At 41.0% G+C, this 19591-nt stretch overlaps 1 protein-coding gene across 2 annotated transcripts; it reads left to right on the top strand.

Annotated features, from left to right (window-relative positions):
* Window positions 1-75: 75 nt before the first annotated feature.
* On the top strand, window positions 76-19526 carry map3k21 (mitogen-activated protein kinase kinase kinase 21). 2 transcript variants are annotated; one of them, XM_026354938.1, is made up of 11 exons: window positions 76-1824; window positions 10097-10277; window positions 10500-10648; window positions 11010-11185; window positions 12722-12962; window positions 13581-13703; window positions 14410-14505; window positions 15185-15335; window positions 15742-15836; window positions 16044-16874; window positions 17009-19526. In XM_026354938.1, exons 1-11 carry the CDS (start codon window positions 1032-1034, stop codon window positions 17374-17376), a joined length of 3204 nt encoding a protein of 1067 aa, XP_026210723.1. In that variant the 5' UTR covers window positions 76-1031; the 3' UTR covers window positions 17377-19526. The 2 variants fall into 2 exon arrangements, with proteins under 2 accessions (XP_026210723.1, XP_026210724.1); XM_026354939.1 differs by lacking the exon at window positions 14410-14505 and having other exon boundaries at window positions 77-1824.
* Window positions 19527-19591: the final 65 nt, after the last annotated feature.

Below are 19591 nucleotides of genomic sequence, written 5' to 3' on the forward strand. Positions count from 1 at the left end.
AATGGCTCCTCCCCCTGCTGCCGATGAGTGGTCACATGTCACGGAATCCACCAATCAGAGAGCCTCACAGCCAGTAGCGAGCGCAGCGGCCGCGTCCGTCCAGATCCTCGGTGAGCCGCTCGTCTGTCCGCCGCTCGCCTGGCGACAACGGAAATGGGGGGTTGTTTTGATTAAAGTTGCCGTTTTTTTTTTAATCTCCTTCATGTTTTATTCACGTATTGTTGCGTTGAAGTCCAGGATGTTTGATGCGCAGTCGACGCGTGCAACTGACGGCTGCTGTTTCACAAACCCGAAGGAGAAACCCACTTTGGAATAACCGATCCTAAAGCGGAGCGGAGCAACTTTTCCAACTGCCGCACTAGTCGACGAGCTGACCTATGCTAAGCTAACCCGTTAGCCAAAAGTCTGGAATGCAACTGGAATTCCTGTGAAAACTCCACAAACGAGCAAGCGAGCGTAACATTTTGTCTGTGACTACATGACATTTGCTGGCGACTTTCGAAGACCGACCTGTCCCTCGAAGCCTCACTTTGGACGGTGCAGGTGCACCTCTTGCGGCACCTGCGAAAACTTGGTAACTTAGCTCCATCGATAGACGGCTAACTTTAGCCGTTTCACATTAGCATTAAGCTGGGGAAGACTGATTCGTGGATTCTCTCACGGTTGACATTTATTTTACATTAAATGTTCATTTCCAACTTTGTGTTACTTTTCCAAGCGGTGACATTAGCTGTAAGGTATTCCAGCTAACTTGAGCCAGCCTCGCTAGCTAGTCATTGACCCTCATACGCTGTTACCGGAGTGGCGACGTGGATACAGGCTGGTAGACGCTCTCTCCCTCTCACACACACAGGACTTTGGACACGGTCTGATCCTGTCTTGGGCTGAGCAGGGACTTCCCCTCTGTTCTCATCAGGCAGCTTGCAGCTGTGACAGCATGCTGATTTCAGTAAGTTACATTTCAGACTTTTAAAGTTTTTGTTTCGATCTAAAAGCTCTGCACCCTATGGTGCCGCTACGGCCACCGAGAAATGGATGTCTCGCAGGCCGCTTTCCCAAACGGTGAAGGGCGGCCGGGCGGCGGAGGGACCGGGGAGAATGCCTGGACAGATTCCCCCTCACTTCGGGCATGGGCTCATTCTGCCCCGCTGTGCCCGACTCGATCCCTGTGGACAGCGGCGTATGACTACGAGGCAAGCGGCGAGGACGAGCTCAGCCTCAGGCGAGGGGACGTGGTGGAGGTCCTGTCTAAGGACGCAGCGATCTCCGGGGACGAGGGATGGTGGACGGGTAAAATCAACCACCGGGTCGGGATTTTCCCCTCCAACTATGTCACTTACCAACCTACTATTTACCACATCCCCGCTGCGGTTGAGACAGTAGGGGTACGAGAGCGAGTCCCGAGCTCGCCCGTCCAGATCCCCTTCAGTGAACTGGTGCTAGAGGAGATCATAGGCGTGGGTGGATTTGGCAAAGTTTACCGAGGCACATGGAAAGATCAAGAGGTCGCCGTGAAAGCGGCTCGCCAAGATCCAGACGAGGACATAACAGCCACTGCCGGCAGTGTTAAACAAGAAGCGAAACTCTTCTCCATGCTGCAGCACCCTAATATTATCAAACTCGAAGGAGTGTGTTTGGAGGAGCCAAACCTGTGCCTGGTCATGGAGTATGCCCGAGGCGGGACACTGAACCGGGCTTTGACCGGAAGGCGCATCCCTCCACACATCCTGGTCAACTGGGCCGTGCAGATTGCACGAGGAATGCACTATCTGCACGAGGAGGCCGTGGTACCCATTATCCACCGAGACCTGAAGTCGAGCAACAGTAAGTGTGTGTGTGTGTGTGTGTGTGTGTGTGGGTGGGAGTGCGAATTTGTATGCTATGAAATAAGAATGAAAAACCAGCATGTGCAATCATCCACCTGTTGCACATTCATCACATCTTGCTTTATTTATCTAACTTAGGTTTTGCTTAAAGTTCAGGTCTGCTTAATTAACTATGTAAGTGTCAACTCCTAATGCATCTTGATTATCTTGACTGGAATGTGACTACTCCACATGGCTCAACATGTCACACTGATTAAGAAAACATCTTAACCATTACACCCTAAACTGTGGCTGCTGAAAACTCAAGTTAGCTCAATTAATATATATTTATATATATTTTTCAACCCCACATTTACATTGCTGTGTTTACACAGAATACATTTAAAGAGGCATCAAATGTATTTGGTTAAAATTGTAGGGGGTAACCATCAAGAGGATGTAAAAAAAAAAAAAAGTCAGTTTGCTCAGCTGGACTGCCCCCACCCCATTTACCCCTCATTCTTGAATGCACACACCTTACCAGCCCCCTACCCAAGCCATGCTGAAATGGTGTTCAAATAAAGTCAGTGATTTACCAAACACAACCATGCTCACACACAGTCAATCCAGTTTGACCTACCAGAGCTAATAGTATAAGTACTGGAGAAAAATAAGAAAAAGAACCTGTCTAGGTATAATAAAAGAGAAAACCATTAACTTTTTTCTATTGTGGAGAACGTGTAGGACTGATGGCTTATACATCAGGGAATGTGCATGCACAGTTGCTCCAGGTGTTTATATTTGGAGGCAACCTGTTGTTGTTCTAGGTAGACCTTAGGTTATTTGGAAGTCTCTCTTTGAATTTGTTGGTAATTTAATACTTTATATTTTGATTTAATGCACCAGACCACCTATTTGCTAGTCCCTTACTAGACTGGCAATTAAGAGGGCAGCAAACTTTCCCAGCACGAAATAATGAATGGACAAGACTTAAAGAGAAAAAAAATGGGCGACCCACCCCAACTCAGGTGTGTTTATTTGTGTAATATGACTCCAAACACTATTTGTCCCTTTGACCAGAGTGTTTTATCAGCCTGGGGCCATGTGGGCAGCAGCTCTGGCCTACTGATGTCTGTCTGCTGCTGTAAATGTAGACAGACTTCTACAAAAATGCATATTCTGCAAACCTGTTAACATGATTATAGTTTTAGTTGATCAGCAGGGATAGTTTAAACATGACATAATGTCTGCAACACGTTAGCTTTCACAACAAATTTTAATGTCCCATTGTGTTCACAAGAAATCATGAAAGTACCAGTGTAGTGTAGTAAATCAAAACTGCAACCAGACCTAAAACTAACTTATTATGTATCGTAATACCATATAACCAGCAATTTGTACTGCCATGAGATGATCAGTGCTGAAGAGTCCAACCCTGAATGTAGTGTTGTTTAAGATTTGTGTTAATTATAGGGCAGATGGAGAGAGAAAGAGGATTTAAATTATCTATAGTGTTTGAGCTAATCGGATGTTTGGAGAACATACACAAACAAACTCCCCCAAACAGGCACAGTGCTGCTAACACAAGTCATTGTGTTTGTCCTGCCACTTCACTGTGACCTAGAGACAGCTTGAGCTTTAAGTGAAGTGGGGGAATTTAGAACTGAATTCAGGAGAGGCCATCAACAATATGCCTATTGTAATGTAAAAGACAGCTCAACGTACATGCAGAATGTAAGATAGCAGAAGTTAAACAACAAAGTTAAGGCCCAAAAAATGCATTTTTTTTCCTACTAGTTTGTTTTTGTACTATTACTACTTGCAGGGAGTTGTTCAGGGTTCAGAGGTCTGAACATCTGTAGTCAATATACAGTCTTGTCTTGCCTTAACAGACAATGAAAGAAGCTGCATCTGTTTGTTTTTTGACCAGGGCAGTGAGTTCACAAAATACGTCTCTTTTGTGAACACATAAACACAAAAATGGCACCCTGTGGTGTGCTGAGTTGTTTTCCAAGTAAAAACCTAGAATAGCACAACTTATAAGAGAAGCAGTTACTTCTGCTAGTGCCTGTCTGTTGTTAGTTTTTCTTGGTGTTCAGGTTCAAAGGGATAAAAGTGGTGAGAATATTTCTCACGGGGAGTAGCATGGAAATTTATAAGTGCAATAAGTGGTTGTTATTCAGCAAACTGCCATTCTTGTAGTAATTACTTAGCGAAATGTCTGTCTGTAAATCTCCTGTCTTTCTGGTATAAGTTATCAAGTAATTTCACACCAGAGATTTTCCCATAAAGATAAATCATACAGGTACATTTATACACAGGCAGAAAAACACCCTAACTTCTCCACCTTCACTCAACTCCTCGGCCTGTCATTTATCAACTTGCAGTGTACACATGCTCCACACAGACAAACATAAAGCTATTTGATCAATGATTAGCTTGTAAAGTAATATGTTCGAAGTCATCAAGATTTGTCCAATCTCTTTTGTGTTTTTCGACCTAATCTGTAAAATCCCAGCCTGCAGGGAGGAATGTTGCTAATGAGGGATAAAAGCGTAACATACGTTTGCACAATGGACTGGTCAAGCAGTGGTTGCTAGGCTACTGTGGCCAGAAGAATGGCTAGGACTCGGAGGGTCTCAAAGCCCTCGTTTTGTTTTGTTCCGTTCATATTTAATCTCCCAGAGAGCAGCGGTCCTCTTTTATTGCCACAAACTGAGGGGGTTTCCCTTCTTACTTCGTTATTTTTCGCCTTTCACATGTTCCCCTTTGCTCCCTTTTGCTCCTCATTATTTTTGTCTAGTCTTTATCCAACAAAATGTTGAAACTTTAAAGGCCAACGATAAAAAATGTTGGGTTTTTTTTTTTCCACCAACAAACTCCATAAATGAAAACAACAAAGAATCTGTCCTACTCAGAAGTATTGTAGCTGCAGCCCGATGTAGTCAGCCTCATTGTCATCTAAAATTGATCTGTGGAATCTAGCTTGTCCTGAAACAACTTAGAGTTTATAGAGAATGACAGCTGAGTCTGTGGCATGGATTCATGCTCTTGTCTTGCTCTAGTGTTGTTTTCCATCCATTCATTGAACCTTCCTTTTTCTCACTGCACAGTTTTGATTTAAACCTTCTCCTTTTAGCTAGGTGTGGTAGGCAGTATTTATATGGCAGTAAATATAAGCAAGAGATTCCAGTGAAACCTGGCCCTGGGCCAGCATACATAACCCACATTAACTTTGGAGTTTCACATCTTGCTGAGAGCAATAGTATGCCAGGAATGTGTGCTTGAACGCCACTGAAACAGATGGAGTTCTGTTTGGAGTGTGTGCAACTGCATTGTCCCATCAGTCTTAAGCTATTGTTAGACTTGATCACGCTGCTGTCCCTTTATTCCCCTCCCTCTTCCTATCTCTTTGTACGTCAGTCCTTCTGTAGATGTGTGAAGACCTGCAAATGTTACAACTACAGGAGGAAGTATTATATTTTGTTAGTACACAGTTCACATAAATAAAATGGGTAGAGAAAATATGCTGAATTCAGAGTTAAGAGTGATGACCATATTTTGACCTAGTGGTTGCAGCAACCAAAGTGCTCATACAGGTGCATTTGTTGTTGTTGTTGTTGTTGCTGCTGTTATTGTTTCTAACCCTAAATGTGTAGCACACAGCTCAAAAGTATGTTTAGAAAAATGTTGTTCACTTGTTCACTGAAGAAATGTAATTATTTCCCTGTGAACCTTGTTGCTTCTGTGGGAACAGCAATGCACAAAGTAAACTCACAATAAGCCTACCACAGAACAGAAACAGTTATAGTAGACTAGATGCCTAAAAAGAATCCCTATTCCCCCTCTTATTTTTCTCTTGTCTTGCTCTACTTCTGGAATAAATAGTCCTGGAGGAAAAGTTACCAAAGCCTGACTAAATGTTGCAAGGCAACTTTTCCCTGGCTTCCCACAATTACCCCTGGTGACACACAGACAGTTACTGCCTGTCTTTTCTCTGACGAGAGAATGGGCAGAGGGGAGAGAGGAGGAGTAGAGATGCTTTCACTGTGTTTTTTATGACCTCTCCCTGACTGCACCTATTGTTGCAGGGCAGGGTGAAAAGGAAAAGGGCCCACAGCTGAGGAGAGCTGCCTTCGGAATTAACCAATCCCCTCCATAGCACCGTAGCACATTGATAGATGCCATTACAGCCAAAGGTACTAGCTGTACACCTTTAACATTTAGGTTTTAATTAGCCTGGTTACGGGTTAATTCGTGCCTAAATGGAGACAAACCAGGAGAGGATGAGGACATACAAGGAGCAAGTGGCCCAGAGAGACATGACCATGATAGATGGATTTAGACAGCCATTAGCCCTGATCCTTTTCCCATCAGCCAGAATGCTTGGGGCACTCTCATTTCAGCCAGGAGAGACACACCAGTCGGGGAATGTTTAGCAGCCTTGTTTCTGCTTACTACAGGAAACCTCTTGCTCTCATGCTTAGTCTGTTGGCACAGTTATGAAAATACTGCCACATCAAGTTAGGAGACTGCACTCACAATTTTTACAGCAACCATGTTGCGTCAGGGGTTAGTTATGCCACTAGAAACAATAAAATAACCCCCAGGACAATGCTGAAAATGAACTGTTTTCATTAAACAAAATCTATTAAGTAAGAATTTTGTGGTTTTTTTCACATTCATTGCTCACTAGCTAACCATTTGCTCTTCTTAGATCTGCATATTCAATTTATTCCACAACTTTACAAAACTGATTGTTTTAACTTCATTACTCCCTACACAGAGTTGCAGGAAGAGAAGAAAAGTTCATGTTTGCCCAAAACATTTTTTTTCTTTTTACCTAGAGGGGTAGAAAGCAATGAGAAGAAGCGTGGGACCTGCTTTAAAGGCAGCAGCTCTGCTTCTGATCTTCCCACTTAGCCACCATGAAAGATGGGTCTGCCTGAAGATGCACTGTTGGAAAGGGGACTTAAATGAGGGTTGGACGGAGGGTGGGGTCTGCCTTAGAGGCACATCCATCTCCAATTGCGTTGCACTGTTGTCTGGTTCAAAACATTTTCTTTTGAAAAGGGTAAGGAAATATAGACTGAGAAGGAGGAGTAGAAGCTCTGAGAACATCATACAGTCTGAGTTATAACCTTTTCAGACATGATAACATTTTAGGACGGTTACTGCAAAGTCTCAACCTGTAAACAAAAAAACTATCAGAACAGAAAGACTATCAGTCATTTAAATGTGTTTATCACACCACACTGGTTTCACATTTTGCTGGTATTCCTGCAGATGTAGTAATGATAACATAATGGGGCTTCTTACGGATGCATTTAGTAATTTAAAGTACAGTTACCACTACATGTCTATAGTATTCATACTGTATAATCTTTCTACATAATGACACAATATCCGAGAACACTCTCTTCCAGATAATCACTTACTGTTCTTGACAAATATTAGGGTGTTAGGGAGGAGTAGGTTGCTTTTCTCTTAAGAAATATGCTAAGCTAGAAAATGCATTGACTTAGCTTATCTAAACATGAATTTTGACTTTCATAACCATAGTTGAAGTTATTGTGGTTTTTTTATTGATGAGTAATTCTTAAAATTTAGAACAGGATGAAGAGGTCATGGGAGGTGAACTTCATAAAAGTGAGCTGTACAGTATTATTGCATATAATGTAAAATGTGTAGTGATGTGCAGTGCTGGTCTTCCCTTCAGCTATTAAGATACAATATTAATATTTAGATGACATTTTAAACATAATTTAATGTTTCTAAATTCATAATTAATGCATGCTTAAAGGTGTGTTTGTTACCTCCTTGGCTGCAAATAGACTCCAGTAGCCAAACAAAATGGTTGGCTGCTGTTTTGTAGGATAACGTCAGCATGGAGTCATGTAGACGGGAGCTAGGTCTTTTATCATACATTTCTAGAGGGCTGACACTAAAGTATCATGGAGCTACAAAGAAAGTATTTGGCATGATACTCTATAGGGCCAATCAGCACACATGGGTTTATCCCAAAACCACTGTTCTTCGAGGTTGTGTAACTAACCCATCATAAGTCTTTATTAACTTACAGAGGCTGCTGGGAGGAATCTATGGAATCACTGAGAGAGGACTTGACAACAGGAAGTAGAAGTATATTATTGGCCTAGTGAAACCTGTTTGTAATGGAATTCCCATTGTTGCAGCTTGGGCAGAGGATCCCCTCTGTGCCCAAGGCTAGTAATAGCACCAATACCCCTGTTATTAGTGGAGACCCATGGTAGTCACATTATGGTTAAAATGGTGTTTGTGATCATTTCAGTCCTATTAAAATACCTTATAAAATGCCAGTTAAACGTCCTTACCCATTATTTGTACCTTCAGTGAGTAAAATGACCCAAGCACTTTATCTCTTACAGGAGGTGGTTTATAAGCTGGTACTTTCCCATTGCAGGTCTCCTGTGTTAATTGGCACAGTCGTGCATTGGCTACCGTCCATTATTGTGATTGTTTCCATTATGGATAAGTTAGTTTTTTCAATAGAGGAATGGGTTGTTTTGGTCAACACCACATATTCAGCTTTATATCCTCACATTTCAGAAGCTGCAACCAGTCAATGTTTTGCTTGATTGCCTAAAAGTATCTAAAACTATTATTCACTTATCAGGCAAGTAATCCTTCAATCTCTGGTTTCTTCTTAGTCACTGTAACTATAGAATAATAATGGCACAATTTAATAAACATTGTTAAACAGTGTAATTAAATTTACCTTAGTGCATCTCAACAGCTAAGGTGTCTACTTAGGTCGTTTTTACAATGCACATATTAATTATTGATTGATAAGATTAATGTCTGGTATCAGCCAATTTCCTGAGTATACATATTGTAGAGTATAACAGTGCAGTTTTGGAACTGAGCATATACTGGGCAAAAGGAAAATATGCATGTGCTTTCAGTTTTTGTGTGTACACAGATTTACGCAGGAACTGTTGACATCTGTGGAAATCAGTGTGTTTTTTGTAAGTAAACTGTCAGGTCTGAGATGGTAATGAATTGACTACATAAGTGAAATATAGTTCTGACTGATTGAGAATCCCATAAATAGATTTGTGGGTGCGTGTATGTGCATGTGGTTTGACAGGTTATAGTTTGGTGCAGCTGTGAAGTAGCAAGTCCAAGGTTGGTGAGTGTTTCAACTTCATTCAAGTAATACTAGCACATAAACACACATCAGAATATTTGTTCAAAGCTGTTACTTTGAAAAGGTGCAGAAACTCTGATGTCTTGATATGATTTTCAACACATAATATATTGTCCACAGTGTATTGTTTTCATTACTTTTATTTTTTCCCATGGGAATATTACCACATAGCATATGTGCTAAAAAGTCAGTTATATTCTTATTCAGCTTGCTTTGAATTGTGAACTCATAAAAACTAAATGGACCCTCAGGTTTTAGTTTCCTTGCATGCACAGCTGACAGGACGTGTTCAAATTGACCTGCAGTGGTAGGGCTGCATGTAAATAATGAAATGGGACAGTTTGTAATGTGAGGAGATCTTGGCAGAGGTAAAAACAAATGTTGAAAATAATATCTAGAGGATCAAAGGATCAAAGAGTGTGTTTTGGCTTCATACACGTCTTAATGGAAAATACTGCTACTGGTTATCAAAGTAACAACAAGAATTTCACAGTGTATCAGGGCACATACACTGTAGATTACAGCACTTGAAGGAGGTTGATAACATTGTTTAAAGTCCTTTCTCAAATTGATTTCTGTGTAGTTACTACGTGTGAACTGTTGTCTGACTGTACATTTTATGTACAGAGTTAGGGTTGACTTCACACGTGAGTGGGTCGTGTCTTCACTGTGGCCAGGCTCTCAGGCCAGGTGTAGTGTTACAGGCAGGTTTGGAGGGATCTGACTGTCTTTAATGTGTTACCAGTTTTAGGACCTGAGGACAGGTGCTTTGTAGCACTGTCAGCCTTCAGTTTCTACACCAATAAATGACCTGCATACCGCTGTTGGCCCCGCTGAATATCGACTATCATCTCTTTACCTACATGTTTGTCTTTTACCCTGTCCCCCACTCTTTGTGTCTCTATTTCTCGCTCACTCATCTTTCTCTTGAACCCCCCACACTTGTCACTTTCATCCCAATCCTGTCTTTCTACTTTTTCTTTTAACTTTTTTTATACCCTCCACCTAAACATGAATGATATTTTTTTGGCCCGTATCCCACTCCCAGTGTCTCCCATGATCCCACTCTAATGTGCCTCTTCCCTGTCGTGTCTGTTTTCAGTTTTATTACTTGAAAAGATTGAGAATGATGACATCGGGAGGAAGACCTTGAAGATCACCGATTTCGGCCTGGCCAGGGAGTGGCACAAAACCACAAAAATGTCAGCAGCTGGCACCTACTCCTGGATGGCCCCTGAGGTCATCAAGTCATCTCTCTTTTCTAAGGGCAGTGACGTCTGGAGGTATGATAAATAGCGCACCATACACAGACCCAGAGTAAAATATGTATTCTCTGTCATATGTCTCAATAATATGATGATGATGATGATGATGATGATGATGATGATGATGATGATGATTATTATTATTATTATTATTATTATTATTATTATTATTATTATTATTATTATTATTATTATTATTATTCTATGGCTACATTTTACTTTCTCTTTAATTTCCACCAGCTATGGTGTCTTGCTGTGGGAGCTGTTAACAGGGGAGGTGCCATACCGAGGGATAGACGGCCTGGCTGTTGCTTATGGTGTAGCAGTCAATAAGTTGACTTTACCAATCCCCTCCACTTGTCCCGAGCCTTTCGCCAAGCTCATGGAAGGTAAATTAACAGAGGCAGGTTATATACTTTCAGGATGTAGAGAAACATGTGCTAAATATGATCTAATGCCAGGGCAGTTAATATTATTATTAATAGTTTATTAAAAACGAATTTGTTCTGTATTGTATGCCTACAGGCCTGTTTATTTACCAGAAGCTTCTGACATTTATTTCTTTAATTTTACCATAACGCTGCAGTAATTATATAAATATAAAGTACTAAGTAGTTTTGAGCAACCACCGATAGTTTTCTGTAATGAGTGATTACAGAGGTAGCTAGATGTAGATGGAAAAAAATAGACATATGGTCTGTTTGTTAATGTGTAAATCTATAATCCCTATGCTGCAATGCATGTGTCCAGAGTGTTGGGACCAGGACCCACATGTGCGTCCCTCCTACTCCTGCATCCTGGAGCAGCTGTCAGCTATTGAGGAGGCAGTAATGGCCACCATGCCCCAGGAATCCTTCCACAGCATGCAGGACGACTGGCGTGTGGAGATCCAGGAGATGTTTGATGAGCTCAGGACCAAAGAGAAGGTGAATTAGACAGATGAGACACAAAGATGCACCAGTATAACACCCATATGTAGCGTGAGTGACAAAACACTGTACACACACACACGGTATAAGGGCTACCAGGTGTTTACATGTTTTATTTTCCACTGTTGCGTAGTTGATATGATCCTCCTATCCTTCTTGTACTATTCCCTGCTCTTTTATTCTTTTAATTTTTTAGTAATGATACACGTTGACTAATCTGTTGTCGAGATCTAACCATGCGTATTGCCTGGGACAGCTTTTAAGGACTAAAAAGTTTAATCGGTTACTCCAAGTGGACAAGCTAATCTCGTGTTTAACAGAACGAGTCATTAATACAGAGGTGCTTTAGCGTACTTCCCCTTGTTAAGACCTTAATCTGCTTCCTGTTTAAGTCTCCCATCGCTGGGGGTTAATTAGTGTTTGGAGAAACAGCAGGATCAGGACACAGAGCTGGGTCATTGAATGGTGAACTGAATGACACAGATACTGAAAATTCCACACATGATGATTTTGTATGTTGCATAATAATTATTTTTATGTCTTTTATTGTAGATTAATGTATTCTACTTAATTGTAATTAGCTATTAGTTATGCTGTTGAACTAAAACCTGTACTTTTGTGTTATGTAACTCACAAACATACAGCTTATTCCCTTCGATGCTTAACTGATATAATCGGCATTGCCTTCCTATGACAAAGCCTACAAAGTGTGCTGGATGTATAAGGCTACTATTTAAGATTAAGAGTCTTCAGCATTAGCTAACTTTTTCCCATCGTTTTTCCTTCAACAAAGATTAGTTGTAGAATAAGCTCCTACATCAGTAGTTTTCCAGTAAACATCTCACAGGAATCTGAGTCTAGGTGGGTGGCTGAAGGGACTTGACTGTAAAGCAGCTTTATGAAAGTCATCCAGTAAGGATTATTATTATTCACCGGTGAACAATTAAAGCAAAAATAGAGGGAATAAAGAAAGAGTAAGTCGTGGGAGGAGACGGGACTGAAACGGCAGGCAGTAATCTCATGAAACTTGTTATACAGTGAGTTATCTAAATCACACCACACAACACATTATTACTGCATTATGGCGATGTCTGTTTGCAAGAGCTTTTCTCTTGCGACATGGGAATTATGAGATATTTTTCTAGCCTGAGATTGTCTAAACCAAAATATTTAACACAGTAATGTGTTGACATTCTTGATCCATAAGACACTTACAACAACTATGAACATTGTCATTTAGATATCTATCTGCTCAGTAACTCCATGGGTTTAGCAATGCTCTGCTATTACAATGTCATACTTTTAATCTTGTCAGTTTTCCAAAAAAAATCAAAATAAGCAGTAAAAACAGAGATGTTTACTTTTTTACTCTTGTTTTTCAAAACCTTTGGCCTACATGCTCATATGAAAATGTTCACATGAAAATTGACAGCCTTTCTCCTTAACAGGTTTCTTAAGTGGTATTTGAGATTTCAGCCACAGATATGTCTGCCACTATAAGCATGTATTTATCTTAATACCTGGTTCTTTCAGGAGCTCCGTTCTAGGGAAGAGGAGCTGACACGGGCTGCCCTCCAGCAAAAGTCTCAGGAGGAGCTGCTGAAGCGTCGGGAGCAGCAGTTGGCAGAGCGAGAGATCAATGTGCTGGAGAGAGAACTCAACATCCTAATTTTTCAGCTCAACAAAGACAAGCCCAACGTCAAGAAGAGGAAAGGAAAATTCAAACGTTCCCGCCTCAAACTGAAGGATGGAAACCGCATCAGCCTGCCCTCAGGTGAGTTTAATCAAACAAAAAACATCATGCTATCCAACTTGTACTGTATGTATCCACTACTTAGTTACATCACCTGTCGTCATCTTCTGCATTATTGGTTAATATATTTTTAATCAAGTAAATTATTAATTGAAATCATTGCGTAACTGAATGCCATTTTTGTGACACTCTATTAAGCAGGTAGTATTGTTGACTACATTCCACTCTTTCTCAAAGACTGTTGATGTATTATTTTTACAATGTCTATGTTTTCAAGTGTACAAGCATTTTAATAATTATTGAGTAATTAAAATGTACTCAATAAAATGTACTCAATAAATAAAATAATTCTATAAATAATAATTTATAATGATTATTTATAGATAATATAAATAATAAGTAGATAGAGTAATCTGTTAAGTTTTCTTTCCACTACTTTTGAGCATGTTTGATCATTTGTATGCTAAATGGTAAATTGGCTTTCTACATATAGTATGTAAAATACAGGGTATGGCGCTTTTGTACTCTGTCTGTGGTACAACATCCACATTATGTTAAACATTTAAGGATACATGTTGCAGTTAATCTTTCTTAAGCTTCAGATATTTTTTTCACGTCTGTTGATGTTGCATTTTGCAGATTTCCAGCATAAGATCACTGTGCAGGCTTCACCTTCCATGGACAAGAGGAGGAGCCTTCATAGCACCAGTTCCTCTCCTCCCAGCAGTCCCACACTTATCCCCCGGCTACGAGCCATTCAACGTAAGTTCATTCTTTTCCCTATTTTTTTGTGTCCTCCAGCTCTGTCAGTATTCATGTATAGTATATGTGTTGGCCTGGATTATTGAATGCTAATTTAAACATATGTGAAATGATTCAGAAGAAATCTACTCAGCGTCAGGGGAAGTGGGAACATGGGAGCCATGCGACAAAAGCTCCAGAGCCACTAGCAGTCAGCCAGTTGTTTGAACAGTTTGACAATGTTGTTAATCATGCATCAACGCCCCTGCAGTAACTGGGGCAAATTCCTCTTGAGCATTTATGGTAGATCCTGACATTGAGTCAGAGTGTGCAAGTTGTTGCTCAGAATCACTGTCATTAGTTATGATTAGACTTAGTGGAGATGATTTATATGGATTCAAATTCTACAAGATAGTTAAAGGAAATTCACAGTGGCCTTTTATTGTCAAGTTAAGGATTTACAAAATAAGAATAAGCTGTTTCAGAGAACTGTTAGCTTGTCTTGTTACTGTGCCTTGATTACTCAATAGAATTGGTTTTGCAGGCAAGAGGTTAATTTGGTAGCTTCTATAATATAAGAAGTTCTTGAATAAAGAAATGCGCTTTCTGTCCCTTTATGTATCCTGTGTATTTATACAGGACAGTGATTAACAAGGTATTGTATCTAGCGCGAATGTGGCCTTGTGTTTTAGGACAGATGAGATAACATGTATGTTTCCCTTCTCAGTGACGTCCCACATACGAAGGGACAGTTTGTATGTTTACCAACAGGATGTTGATCTGACCAGCGAGCTCACAGTCTACTCTGAGCAGCAGAGGAAAGGCAAGCTATTGCCTACACACGTGCAGCGTCTGTGTGGATGCACACAGTAACTAACAGCACCAAGCGCTGCATGTGATGTTTGGCTAAGTTTCACAATTAAAGTTGGGCTTTATACCATCTGATTGGCCAGTTTTTATTTATGTTTGTTAACAAGAATTTGGTGTTTGGAGCTGGTTAATTTTTGTCAATTCTCGATTAACCTGAAAATCAAATGGGCAAGTGACAGACTTGGGCCAGTCTCCTCTTCCTATTAGTTTTTTTTAATCATTTTATATTTGACTTTAATTAAATAATTGGTGCACAACATTTTCCTACTTATGGGAATTCTGGCTCTAGCCTGTTGCCCAGGCATATTTGGTCGATCTCGGTTTTTCTCAATAACAACATGGTACTAACCCACAACTTCAAGAAACCTTCTTTTTTGCATCTTAACTTTACATTTATGTAAATCAATATGTCTGTATACCAGTGATATTTCTCCTTTTAAAGAGTGATTATTAAACATTTCAGGTACTTTTTGGCTATATAGAAACATTTCTGCAGGGATGTGACTGATGACATACCTTATAATAATATTGCTAGTCTACACAACATCTCCTGTCAGAGGCTTGCTTTTATGCACAACAGGTGGCTGCAATTGTTTGAGTCTGTGATAACACTTTGGCCACTGTGTCAACAGTTACCCAAGATGAGAGCAACCGTACATGGGGCCGCAGCACCCTCTTCAGGCCGGAGGAGTTTGATGATGTGAAAAAGGGAATCAAGAAGAAAGGAAGAACCTGGGGTCCCAGTTCAGTACAGAGCAAAGAAAGGCCTGCTGCTGCTGAGAGGTAGTGTGTATACACATCTATGCATCATACACACACACACACACACAGATAGATAAATGGATAGATACTTTCTGTTATAGTTGGCTGGAACAGCTTTCCTATGTTGCATATGTCTCTGGTCACATCTTTCACACACACATCAGAAAACAAACACAAGACAACATTACAGCTACTGCCAGAAAACCCATCTACCCTTACAACATCTGCTCAAACATTAACTGTCACACATAGATGCCTACTGCTAACCCCCACCTAATTGTAACCTAACCTTAACCTTCAGACACTCCCGTAAAGTTGTGACGACTGTCTACTGCATTAGTTTCAGACAATTGCTTTCACACATATAAATGAGTAAGTACACAGACTCAGTTAATTTCATTTTTTCTCTGTGGTGCATTGTTTTCAGAGTGCGTCCTCTGTCAGACGGCAGTAATCCCTGGTCCACCAGCCTGGTGAAGTCCCAGAAGTCTGTCCCTCTCGCCGCCCTGTTTGCTGAACAAGGTCAGATGAAAATCCATTCTGATGCATATTTTAACATTTGAAAAGGTCTTTAAACCCTTGTTATTTGTAGGACTTGGTGTTCTTTTTTCCTGTTTTTCAAGTTTATTAAATGAAATGAAGTTGTCTGAAATTACTGTTATTGCTTTTTTGGAGAAATGTCCATTACATTATTTCTTTACAATGTCTCATTCTCCCATGTGTTTTCAGCGGGGGCTGGAAAAGATGAGGGTTTTTCCCAGGAATGTCCTGATAGCAGCTCCAAACCAAAGCAGCTCAAGTTCCCCAACCAGGTGTACATTGATCTACCTCTGTGGCGGGATGAGCAGCAGCCTCAGAGCCCTTGTGGGCATTGTGGGCCAGGAGATGCTGGGGTTGGGACAGCAGGTTCAGGTGGCTCACCAGAGACCCCAGATGACCCTTACACAACTACATCCACCTCGTCAACTTCCACCACACCACAGGTCACCCCTACAAACAGCCTGAAGCGGACGTCAGCTCGCCGCAAGACTGACTCTGTGCTGTATAGCTGTGGCGCGTTGCTTGCTTCAGTCGTGCTTGGCTATGACATTAGGGAGGCTCTCAAAAACTCAGCACCTAGTGATGATTGCGAGCCCCAGCGTGAGGAGAAAGAGAAGAAGAAGAAGGAGGGACTTTTTCAGCGTGCAACCCGGTTCCGACGCAGCACCTCACCTCCAAGTGGTCGGTCCCGCAAAGACGATTCCACATTAAACCACAACTCCACCCAACCTGTCAATCTCATCTCTATGTCTGCCATTATGGAATGCAACTCCACCAAGTGTCTCTTACAGTCTGAGGCAGATGTGTCAGAGTCTAGTCCAGGGAAGGTTGAGGTTGTGGTTGTCAATCATTGCACAGAGCCCTCAAGTCAGGACCCAGCAGCATCCACAGAAGGTCAGAGTAACAGGACTGCAGCTAAAACACAAACACCCGTGCAAACCCAAAGCAAGCCACAAGAGCAAAGCAACCATAACACAGGGCCACGACTACGCAGAAAGAAATACACCACCAACCACAACAGTGAGTAATACACGGGCATTGGGAGTGAGGATATTTCATGTCTAATTTATAAATATTTCATATGAATTTTTATTTATTTCAATATATTAATTTTTTTTATATATATTTATGTGAAAACATTTATTTTTTTCCAGCCAATGGCCCACCCACCCTGCCTCCTCCATCCATACAGAAGAAGCAGGAGAAAGAGAAGAATGGATCAGAGAAAACCTCTGGCAGCGAGGCCTTCTCCAGACCACGGCCAGTGTCGTTCCGGGCTAAACCCCACGCCTGGGCTCTGCTGCGCGGACGCAACAAGAGCTACTCCCTGGGCCACTACTCTGGAGAGAAAACGGCACAAAACCTAAACGTGGTGCTGTCGTCAGAGGTGGGAGTGGGCTGCTCTCTGCTGGACATGGACACAGAGAGCCAGAAACGAGACTGCACTGTGCCGCTCTGCCGCATCCAGAGTTCCCCGGCACGGCCCTCGGTCTTCGAGCTGGAGAAAGAGTTCCTCTCTTAGTAGCCTCGGAAAGTGATCTGGTGTCGTCATAGTTCATCCATAAAATCTAGAGCTTTCCAGAACATACAGGCAGAATATTTGGCCTAGAACTCCTGGAGGGTTTTGAACCAAGCTGCCTTTTTTTAAAGTTCTATAACATAGAACCCAGTTTTGTCTTAGTTCTAGAACAAAAAGATGTCAATGTTCTAGAGCTTAACCAAGTTTGAGACTTATAGAAGACATCTGTGTCACAAGAGTTCTAGAGTGTGCACCCTCTGCTCAGTTTGAGAACAGCCTTACACACTGCCTCGTCACAGCACACATACACAGGCGTAGTTCGAGCAGAACCTTCCAGAGCTGGACCAGCAGCTGTTCCACTGATGCCTCGGTGCTTGGCTGCCATTTTTGTTCGCTCCTCTCTCTCCCTCCCTTTGGCACCCTCTTTCTTTCTTGTTCTGTCAGTGCAGCTAAACGTTGACCGGTGCTGCAGCTTTTGCAACACAATACCCTCACCTTGTTATTTATATATATATTTTTATAGGTAATTTAATATGAAGAGACTTTACCTTACTGTAGCAACCAGCAGGACATACATTCCACGTACGTTTCGAAGTTTTGCGAACATGCTTTTAGATTTTTTTGACTTGAGAATCATGCATGCATGTGCCCTTAAAATGTTGAACAAAAAATTCATGATTCCATGTTTGTAAATATTTCTTTTTATCCTCTATCAGCCTAATGCTGGTAGTTGTTTTGTATTGCATATATGCCATTTTACAACTTTTATGAGGTCAGCAATGCTGCAGTACAGTTGGTGTTCTAGGGACAGGTCATGTACTGAATCATAGCAGGGATATGTATGTTTCCTCCCAGAATGCCCTAAAGATTTTAGCAATGCAGGTAGAAAACACTGGAAGGTCCACAAAATAGATGTGGAAAAGTTGGATTTGCTTTTGAATGACCATCTTGGTCATGCGTTGCTAGTACAGAATTTTCTAAGAGTATTTATAGAAATGTTTTTGGGTTGATATTTCCTGTACTCAGCACACTGCAGCAGAGTGAGAGGGAGACTTCCACAAATGCAGCTGTAAAGGTTTATGTCAAAAAACTCTGTCCCAAATTAATGAATTTAAAATCTAAGCCCTAGATTTTTTTTAAAACACTATTGAGACTTTCAGTGCGCAGCATGGCAATACTTGTACTGTAATCCAGACTGACTGTGTGTCCATGGGCCTTCAAGTGAAATTTCTCAGTCATGTCCTAAGTATACACAAGATTATAATTTATGCAAACAAGTTCTTTTGACAGCATAGAGGTCTAAGTATACAGGACATCTGTACCTAGTTCCACAGTCACTCCTGGGCTCTCTCTCTCTCTCTCTGAAGATTTAAATGTTGGCTGATTATATCCCACTATCTTTATGTGTTTCTGAGAAGTTAATTAGAAAACGTGTCACACTTTTGAAGGACAGCATAAGGGCTCGTTTACAATAATGAAGAACTCCCAAACAATGTAAATGTAATTGTGATTCCTGATGATGTGTAAATCACTGTGGCATCTTTTATGATTTCATCACTTAGAATGTGAAGTACCCCATGTTCTGTATTTTGTGCCCACTGGCTTTCAGACCAGGTCAAACACTGTAAAGGTCTTGTTCATCACCAGGCTGTAAAAGGTTTAATTTTACATACCACAATATCACTGGATATGTAAGTAAACATTCCACTGCATTTGAAAAAGCAATAACATTTGTAAAACACGTTATCAATATGATGCATTCAGGCGTCATGCTATTGGACCAAATTCACTTTTACCCACATTGAGGCCTCGCTGTCTTCAGGACCGAACCCATTAAATGAAGTAGCTGCTAGTGAGGAGTTCTTACAAAGAAAACTGCTCTGTATTAAAACTTCAAACAACCTCAGAGGCGCAGTGCAGAGCTGTCGCTGAAAGACCCGTCACCTTCTGATCATATAACAAGACTTCCTGTTAAATACAAAGCTTCCTTTAAACCACTGAATGTGTCTGTTACGCTCAATGCGTCAGATTTAGTTGTTTCAGTGACCTTTTTTTTGTTTGTTTTTGTTATTACAGTATTGGTTTATTTCATGCCTGATTGATCAAGAGTATCAAGTTTATCAACCTTTTGAATAAAGCCTAAATCAAGACTGTTTATGATTAATGTCATTTTTTTCTTCTTTCTTCTGAGACTTATTTTCCACATTTCAGCAGTCAT

The sequence above is a fragment of the Anabas testudineus genome, chromosome 15, assembly GCF_900324465.2.
Source record: "Anabas testudineus chromosome 15, fAnaTes1.2, whole genome shotgun sequence".
NCBI lineage: Eukaryota > Metazoa > Chordata > Actinopteri > Anabantiformes > Anabantidae > Anabas > Anabas testudineus.

What these genes read in the sequence shown, in the direction of transcription:
- map3k21 (XM_026354938.1), top strand. Translation starts at nt 1,032, where the DNA reads ATGGATGTCTCGCAGGCCGCTTTCCCAAACGGTGAAGGGCGGCCGGGC. An exon ending in AAGGGCAGTGACGTCTGGAG is followed by an intron (nt 10,278 to 10,499) that starts GTATGATAAATA and finishes AATTTCCACCAG; the next exon opens with CTATGGTGTCTTGCTGTGGG. An exon ending in CCGCATCAGCCTGCCCTCAG is followed by an intron (nt 12,963 to 13,580) that starts GTGAGTTTAATC and finishes TGCATTTTGCAG; the next exon opens with ATTTCCAGCATAAGATCACT.